General features: G+C 33.7%; 1 protein-coding gene across 1 annotated transcript in view; it reads left to right on the forward strand.

Annotated features, from left to right (window-relative positions):
* Positions 1-5,774: 5,774 nt before the first annotated feature.
* Positions 5,775-10,055, forward strand: part of HELRODRAFT_72804 (hypothetical protein) — a gene marked incomplete at both ends in the record, with an annotated part of 20,963 nt that continues 16,682 nt past the window's right edge. Inside the window, one exon of the mRNA XM_009013538.1 lies at positions 5,775-5,864. Coding sequence (XP_009011786.1) covers positions 5,775-5,864 — 90 coding nt within the window. The remainder of the gene's footprint in view (positions 5,865-10,055) is intronic.

Consider the following 10,055-nt stretch of genomic DNA (forward strand, 5'->3'; position numbering starts at 1 on the left):
ATTTATGGGAAATAATGAGTAGAAGTTAGGATGATGATGAGAATGATGATGATGATGATGATGATGATGATGACGATAATGGTGATGACGCTGATTATGATGATGATGATGATAATTATGATATTAAAAATTAATTGCTGCTATGTTATGGATGATTATCATGTTATTTGTAAGTTGTTATGGATAGCAGTGAAAGTGACTAAAATCATCAGCATCGCAGTCATGTTTTTGTTTGTTGTTTTTGCTGCTGCTGTTGTTGCTGATGTTGTTGTTGTTTTTGTTGTTGTTGTTGTTTTGTTGTTGATGCTGCTGTTGCTGTTGTAGTTGTTGTTTGATAAAAATTATTAGAAAATGTGTTGAAAATGTTTCGAAAAACTATTTTTTAATTATTTTAGTAATGTAAATAATAATTTTACCGGGGTCAACACATATTTGTCATAGTTGAAATGAGTAAACAAATGAACGTTTACCTAAAATTTCTCATTTGTGACGTCACGTTACGTCATCATGACATCCGTTTGTTGCACGTGGTTGCAATGATTGGCTGGTCGGTTTGTCTGTTTTTTTTATTTGATTGATTTGATGAGCTGATTTGAGGTAAAAATTTGTTTGCTCTGTTAATGGTAGGGTTGACTGATCAGTTCATTGGTTAATGTTGAATTGTTAACATTGATTGGTTGATGGTTAATGGCTGATTTTGATGGGTTGATGTTGATTGGTTGATGTTGATTGGTTGATATTGATTGGTCGATATTATTATTTTTAATATATTTTAATTCTGGAAAAAATTTAATTTGTTTCAAAATTATTCAAAAGTCGTTTGACTTTGATGTGAAGAAGAAATAAATAACAAAACATACGTTCATATAACAAGAGACAAACAGACACAGAGAAACGTATTAAAAAACACGTGAACACACACGTGAGCGCTCATATTTATTTACCTAAACACGAGATGTAATTTGATAGGCAAGCAGTAGGCATCGAGACGAAAATATCATTGGGGGTGCCATAACCTTATTGGTTGCGTGAGTCTGCTGCAGAAATATCTCTCAACTGTTGGTTGTTGCTGGTGTTGTTGTTGTTGATACTGTTGATGATATTTGGTTGTTGCTGTTGTTGCTTCTATTGTTGTTGGTAATGCTGATGTTGTTTTGTCGTTGTGTTCTCGATGTTGTTGTCGTCGTTGTTGATTTGTTGTTTCTACTGAACATTGCTTAACATGGAAGATTATTGAAAACAATTATATATGTGTGGGTATGTGTATAAATGTGTGTGTGAGTGTGTGTGTGTTTGTGTATGAGCAAACATACACACAAATTATTTGACGATGTTTGTGTTGATGAGGAGAGATAAGGCATGCGTACGTTGTCATAGAAACAGAAATGATGCTACTTTCGCTCATAAGCCGTCTACCTCGTCTTCGTATATCCACTCAATTAGGTTCGATTACAAGGAGTTGTTGTTTTGTTTGCTGGTGCTGGTGGTGGTTTTACATGCGTTGTATATATTATTTTTTTATTTATTTGTTTGTTTGTTTGTTCGTTCATTCGTTCGTTTGTTCGTTTGTTTTTTGGAAAGTTTGGGTTTTCTTATTGTTTGCTTGGTGGAGTTGTTAATTTTGCAGTAGAAAATTGTATGAATAATTTGGGATAATAATATTTTCGATGATGTTTGTGATGATGTTTGCGATGATTTTCTGATGATGTTTTTCGATAATTTGTAAATTGCTGCCTACATAAAAAAGTAAGAAGGCACCTAAAAAAGGTTTCCAAGCCCACCCGCGCATCGTAAAATTTAATTCATGTCTCAATAAAAACGCGCGTGATTTTTTTGACATTTTAAAAGTGCATATTTTCGTGTTCGTGTCTACAAAAAATTAAAACCTCAAACATGTTTATATTAAGTTTAGAAGTTTTTAAAAACAAATTATGTACTATTTAATCTCAATTAATGTTATCAACATTCAATTTTGTTTTTTTTTTCGTTAAATTGCACAACATTGTAGTACAACAATCGTTAAGGAACTTTTTTGTTTGTAAATTAAGTAATTTTACATAAGTTGCAAAGGTATGTACGATGTTCCCACTGATCTAAAAAGTGGTTGCGTATCTTGTTGCTGTTGATGTTGTCGCCATTGTAGAAGTAGTAATTGCTGTTTATAGCATTGCACAAGGTATTGTTGTTTATTGTGTTGGTACGGTAATGTTTGTAAGAAACGTTGAAGTTGTTGTTGTAAATTTGCGGTGGTGTCTTTCTTGGAAATAAAAATTGTTGGAGGACGTTGTTTTGTATGTAGATGTGAACACTTTGTGTTGCTGAAATTTTTGTAAAGATATGTTGGGTGAAAAAAAATTGTTGTTGGTAGTAGCATTGTGACTTGGTTATTGTCCCTTATTTCAAACTCACAGGCATTATATATTCAGAGTTACATTGAAAGATGCAATAGATGTTATAACAATAATAAAAAAAAAAGATGATAACAATAATGATAACAGCAACAACAATAACAACAACAGCAACAATGATAGTAGTAATAATAAACAAACTGTTTTTATTCGATGTGTTCCATGTAATTCTGCATTTTCTCGGATTGATGAAGGGTAGTGATTGCAAACGGATGCTGGTTTGGTTCAGGTGATTGGGGGGATGCCAAGGTGCTTGTCATTCTTTCATGGTTAACGTAATGGGGAACTCTATATGTTTTCATCATCAAATTATTCATCGCTTGTTGTTCTGAATTGTACTGAGCCAAAAATTGTATCTAACTGATGCAACTGAATAACTTTTCAAAATGACCATTCAGTCATTTAACTTTTATAGAATTTAATACCTTGAACGCAGTTTTTAATTGTAATTGTTTGCATATTTTGATTTTTTTTAACGTGAACAAAGAAAATAATTAAAATAAAATATTTTTTATCAGGTCCAGATGTTCGAGAGAAGTTGAGGAGGCAGAAACGTAATCATTACGCCACAACAAAAAATGAACGTCACAACAACACCTTCAAAATCAAAAACAACAATAAAAACAGCAGCAACAACAATAGCAGCAAAAACAACAACAGCAACAACATCGACAAAAACATCAATTACAATCGCCGAAAAAGTGCGAAACACAAATATTCCATTTACAGCAGGCCTGTCAGCCACATCAACAGCAGCAGCGTTAAAATGAACGACCAGAACCACAGCAATGATAATTACGCCAACAAAAATAATGACCACAATTTTAATGTAAATAACATTAATACTTTGGGCAGAATTAGCAATAAAAAACCGCAAACCAACTTGAACGATAGTCAAAATGATGATCCACTTCTAATATCATCATCATTATCATCCACTTCATCATCATCACCTTCTTCATCATCATCTGCATCATCGTCTTCTTCTTCAAACATCGAAGTTGTTCTTGGTAGTCCGGTCATCATCAAATGCTCCAAAAGTGATGAAGATGATTATGACGACAACGATGACGAGGATGACGATGTCGACGATGATGACGTCAGTGATGACGATGATGGCGTTGAAGATGAACATAAATCAAAGAAATACAAATCAAGTACGTAATGTCCCATGAATCATTGATCAGATTTTTTGTATTTTGTCCATTTGGAGTTGTGAGGCGCCGCTTGACCTCACAAACATTCATTTATCACGAAAGTTGCAACAGCAAAAAATTTTATTTAATTATTTTTTTATAAAACAGAATAATAAACAAAACAGGTCTTAAGAAAAAACTTTTTTCGGAAGATTCACGTGAAATTTTTTTTTAACTTTTGCCGGCGAATGTAATTGTCTCAACTTTAAGAATAAAATAATATTCACATGAACTGTTAATGAAGTTGTTCTTCAATGTTTTAAATATATCAACGCTAATGTAAAGACATTAACCATTCATTATCATCAAATCTTTCATCCTACCCATCTCAAATCGCTAAATGTTGTCTACTCAACTCTGAGGCACGGTCCACAACATAATTATAATTATATAAAGTAATCATCCTAACGTGGTTGCCCAACCTTCCAATAGACCATTTCAAAAACTAACCAAACAGTTCAACAAATTATTGTACATGTTCTCAGTTGTTCCTTAGACATGAGTTTTGTATTCCTAAACTTTGCGTAATCGAGTTTTTTGAAACAATGGTATAGGGTTCCAAAGCATTTCATCATATCGTTGTTAACATTACTGTTGGTGGATCCTGGATTTATTGGAGGTTGTTGCTAGAAGATTTTGGTCGCAATCTTTGGAATCATTAATATTTTATTTTTTTCTCTTAATTACTGTTATTTCCAACACACACACAAATTTATTTATATAAATTATATTTGACAGAAAACCGAAATTCCAATTTTTTAATCTTTTTCAAAAGTAACATAATTAAGAATGGGCATGGAACAAATTTCTCTCATTGTTTATCAAAGATCCTTTTTGTTTATTACTTCAATTATCAATGTTTTTGTTACCACTGATGGCTTTGACAAAAAAACTTTCAACACGACGCATCGAGAGTAATCTTACGATATTTTTCTCATTAATTTTTAAATCTCGTCATCATCTTATTCACGCTGTTGCATTTTGTTGGCTCGCTATATTTTCAAAAACATAAGCACAATTTTATTTTGGCACTTCATAATGTCTATCAATTTGTTTGTCTTTCGTATAACATGTGCTATATATCATCAGCCCCATTGTTACTTACTCTGGTAATATTTCAGAGCGATCTAGGCAGAGACACTTCACGTGGAACAAGGACTTTGCAGATTCAGCGCTAGACGACGGCGGAGGTCGGTACGAGATTGAGAAGGATGGGACGCTGCACATCAAGGAAGCCATCAGCTCCGACACTGGCTTCTATCGATGCCACGAGGAAGATAGGAATATCGTGTTGAGGACCGTCCGCCTCATGATTCAAGGTTCCCTACAAATGTTTCATTTCTTATGTTGTTTTGTGCTAAATAAGTGCTTGCTACAAATGAACTAATATGTTATTTTTTTAGTTGCAAGAATTTTATTTTGGAAAACATCGAAACTTTTTGCTAGGTTTTTTTTCATGTACAATATATATTTTATTTATATTGCTTTTATTTTGTGATTTACAAGGTTTTTGATTTTATAAAGTAGTGTGTGAGTTGTGTTCTATTTATTGCTAACATTTCTAATGTGTTCTGATAAAAATAGCAAAAATTTTGCAAAGTAAACTTTAAAAAAACCAGTTTATTGATTTTTTATTTTATTATTATTGATATTAATTCTGCATTTATGTTTAGCAAACTAAATTTCAGTATTTCTCAATCAATGTTGATTGACCGTTTAATTTTTTAGATCATTATTAGACTAATTGATTGATTGTCTAATTAACTGATTAAGTGACTTATTGGTTCATTGACATACTAATTGATTGATTGACTTATTGATTGATTGATTGATGGATTGACGGACTAATTAGTTGAGCAGTTGGTTTGTTGATTAAAAACTAGCACGTAGACGTCATTGAGGCACGAGGGTGAGTGATTTGATTGGTTAAGCATGTTGCTACAGCTGCCTCCAATTATGCAGTCGATTGATGCAACATTTCATAACGGACCAGCGACATCAATGCATCCAGTTATCACAATTTTAAATTGATTGATGTTGATTAAGATAGAACTTTTCGCTTCTATGTTGCCTGTTTCAAAAAATACAATGCCGGTTAAAAGTCGAAACATCCTGATTAATATTCAACGCAGAGAAACCAAAAATACATGAGAGTAGTTCTCGAAAGATTGTAATAAAGAGAGGGGAGTCAGTGGTGATGGAGTGCAGGGCTAATGGTTTCCCTGAACCGATCATAAAATGGAAGAAAAAGAATGGCCAGGTACCTTACGAAAGGTCAGCACGTCATTAAGATCTTTTTCTCTCTCTATCTCTCTTTCTCTCTCTCTCTCTCTCTCTCTCTCTCTCTCTCTCTCTCTCTCTCTCTATTTGCTTTTTTTTATGTATGGATGTTCACTTTATTAACACTTCTACATGATTTTTGTTAATAGTTTTTTTGCTTTTTAAATCTAAATCAAATTAATTGCATTAGTTGCATAAGGAAAATTTTGTTGTACATGTTGTAAAAATTGACACCACCAAATATTATTGCAGAACCTATTTTTAATTCCATCTTAAACTTAAAACTTACCATCAATATTTAGAAACATTGTCATTGTAACAATATGATGAACAGAACATTTTGTTTTAGCTATTAACTTGCAGGCATATTTGGAATATCAGAACGAATTAATATTTTAAAGTGTCCTTTTTCATGTCTAACAACTGCCCCCCAAGCAGAAGCAAGACGCTGGAGAACGGTTTGAGCATCTCCGACACCACCCCGGAAGATGAAGGCAGCTACATCTGCATAGCTGAAAACACCATTGGAAGAGATGAAATTGAAATCAACCTCTCCATACACGGTTCGTTGTTATAACATTTTCTCTGTACGGCTCTAACATACGATCACATGTTAATTGACATTTGACTATGTAGGGTGACTATTTCTGAAATTATTTAATTGTCAACGGGCTGCGTAATGTTCTGTCCCGTGATTGGTTGCGAATCAATTTAAATTTATCGTCAGGATGAATTGGCATTATCACATTCATCTTTTCTACTTTTTTCTTTTTATCTCTTTTTTGTCTCTTTTTTTTATCTCTCTTTCTTTCTTTCCGCTCTCTGCCTGTTGTTATCACATTAATGTGATGTTAAACTTTATCAGTTTTGTTAGTTCAATAATGAAGAAGTGGGATCTGTGTTACAATAATAACTGTATGTGCCAAGATTTATTGTGTGTGCGCGTGTGTGAGTGTGTGTGTGAGTGTGTGTGTAAGTGAGTGAGTGAGTGAGTGAGTGAGTGTGTGTGTGTGTGTGTGTGTGTGTGTGTGTGTGTGTGAGTGAGTGAGTGTGTAAGAGAGTGAGTGAGTGAGTGTGTGTGTGTGTGTGTGTGTGCAAGTGTGCGTGTAAGTGAGTGAGTGAGTGTGTGTGTGTGTGTGAGTGAGTGTGCGTGTGTGTGAAGATAATTTCGTTGTTGTTGTCGGCTCAGAAGTTTCTGTCATCGTCATGTCAGGTCTCATTCTCGCGGTTACCGACGAATTGTTGACATTTTGAAAGTGTCATTTAAAAATTACTTATAATAATAAGTGGACTAAAAACAAATTTTTTAATTTAGAAGCCTGACTTCTTAAAACTCCAAATAATATTTTCAAAAGGTCTGTGTGACAAAAGATAAAACGTGAATACTTTTGAGTGAATTTGTGTGAACATTTCAAGCAGAACGAAACATTTGCAGAGGTAGTCTTGCATATCTTGTTTGCACGAATTCAAAAGAGCAACAAACATTTTGTTTGAATGAACTCAAGAAATAAGGTGCAAAAATCTATATTTCAGATTTTATGGAAAGGGGAAAATATTTATAAATTTGTTGGCGAGTTTATATTTATAAATCAAACTAATTTTATAATTTTTTTTATAATTATAAATATAACTGCATAGTTTTTTCATATTTTTTCAAAATATTTGATAAATAAAGGAATAAAAAACTAGAAAACTTTGAACAAATGTACGAAAAACTTGTGCAAGGGGAAAGATTTATGAAGTATCTGAAACAATTAAAAGAACCAGCAATCAGGGAACGAAACAATTGAATGAAAATTCTAACCAAAACATTTCAGTTTACTCCGTTTCTAAACATAAGAAAGAAACCTCACCGACACACAAAAACATGCAAACACACACACCCACACACACAAGCAAACACACACACGCAAACACCCACACTTGCGCGCGAACGAAAATGTGTAGACACGGATAAAGAAATGGGGAAATGTTTGAATGTATGTAGAGTAGTAGGTTGACCAAGTTGAATGAAAATTGTCAGGAGACTTTGCAAGGGATTAATATGTCCGACGGACTCCACTCGTCGCGAAATTAAACGTTTATCATACAGTGGATTTTCTACCACTGAGTTTTTTGCCAAAACTATTTAAACCTCTGAGCTTTATAAAATTTTCGTGGGAGTTAATTGTAGGTAGATGTCACAAAATGTCATGCGATGTTTATGTTACGTTAAGCGTTTTTTCATTGAAATGAAAAAAAATTGCATATTGAAAAATGAATGTCTCATATAACAAAATATTTTTTTTTCAAATTGTAAGTAACTTTAAATGAAATGGAGTTAAATATAAAAATAAACATTTAGTGAAATAATAGACTGTGTGTAGATACTTAAAAAAATATTTGCTAGTGATATTTTTCATTTAATGGTAATTATCGTAATGTTACACGAGCACGCGTATTTTATAGATGTATGTAACGATGTAATTATTACTTTCAACTGCTTTCATTTGTGTTAGTAATAATCTCATCATTTGTTATAACCACCACTACAAATTTTCATCATGCCATAACGTGGCACAACACTTTCACTAACACACAGAAAACGTAAGAAGTCGTGTTCTGTGGTAAACCATTTCCTAGCAATCACGCTCGTGAGAAATTAAATTTGAAAAGATGCAATCATTACATCAAACTCAATTCAACAATGACACAAGACTCTGTCTTCCTCTTTGTTTGTGCCTGTCTCTCTTTCTTTTCATTTCTCACTTTTTTTCTCTATCTGTCTGTTTATCTATCTGTCTGTCTATCTATCGTCTTTTTGTCTATCAGGCTGTCTGTTTGTCTACCTGTCTCTCTGTTTGCCTATCTGTATGTCTATCTTTCTGTCCGTTTGTCTCGCTGTCTCCTGGTTTGCAACTGCGCAGTTGACAAAGTTTAGCGTGTCGTCATCACATCTTTTCCCACATCGGTACCTTACGCATGTTTTCTTCAATACTTTCCTGATAGTGCATGATTAGGTTGTAGGAATCCATTTTATTCAGAATCCAACGTTGGAATGAATGTTTTAAAACAAACACACAAATAAATATATGTGTGAATTTATACATGGATGGATGGATGGATGGATGAACAGACTGACGGACGGACGGATGGATGGATGTATGGTTGGATAGATGGATGGATGGATGTATGTATGGATGGATGTATAGATAGATGGATGGATGGATGGATAAATGAATGGATGGATGAACAAACAAGTATACTGATTTTTTAAAATGAGATTCAAACACTTGAACAGTGGCCTGTTGCTCTTCTTTGTCCAGCTTTGTATATATTTGTCTGTTTTGTTTGTAAGTACGCATGCATTAATACATCTATATTTATACGCTTAGCTCATACACACACAAACACACACGCACGCACACACACACACACAGGCACATACACATGCATTCTTCTTCATCTGCATTCAAATGCTCATCTACTGAAATTGTTCAGCTTGAGGGGCTTGAGTGAATGTCAGTAACGATGTTTGATTGCGCTTTTATAATTTTCCAGCTGTCATCAATGCATTATTCTCTTTCCTCAAAACATTTCTGTCCTATTATTAAAAATGGGAAATTATTTCCGATTCGTGTAGTGGACGGGCTGGCGTACGTGAGGAGACAATTACTTTCAAAATTAATGAATGTTGAAAGTAATAAATTAAAATGTTTGATCGTTGGAAAGATCGCGAGCCAAACGCACGAGTGCTAATTAAATGTTGAATAAGAGTCCTTCCCTCAGACTCATTCATCATGCTCATCAAATTACATACACCAATTCATCTGCAAAGATTTTGCAGAATTTTAAAAAAGCTTTTCAATAAGAAAATTTAATCATCACCTAAGAGCAAACTCCCAAACGAACGAATTTAAAAGTAAAAACTAAATGTATACATTCGCTCAAATCTCTAAACTAAATTAAAATGGGAAAATTCTGAATTGATGATGTTTCACCTAACAAATATGACATCGGTGTGTTCGAATAGGCGCCTTCTCGTACTGCAAGAATGGGAAGTTTCAACGTTGGCGGGTTCTCGAGTGAGCATACTTGCCTGCTTCTGTGTAGGTTTGCCAGGTTTCAGATAAGATTGCTTTTTGTGATAAGTCTGAAATCAATTATAATGCAAAAATCTTGCTCCGCACAT

Source organism: Helobdella robusta, assembly GCF_000326865.2.
Source record: "Helobdella robusta unplaced genomic scaffold HELROscaffold_12, whole genome shotgun sequence".
In the NCBI taxonomy this organism is placed as follows: Eukaryota; Metazoa; Annelida; class Clitellata; order Rhynchobdellida; family Glossiphoniidae; genus Helobdella; species Helobdella robusta.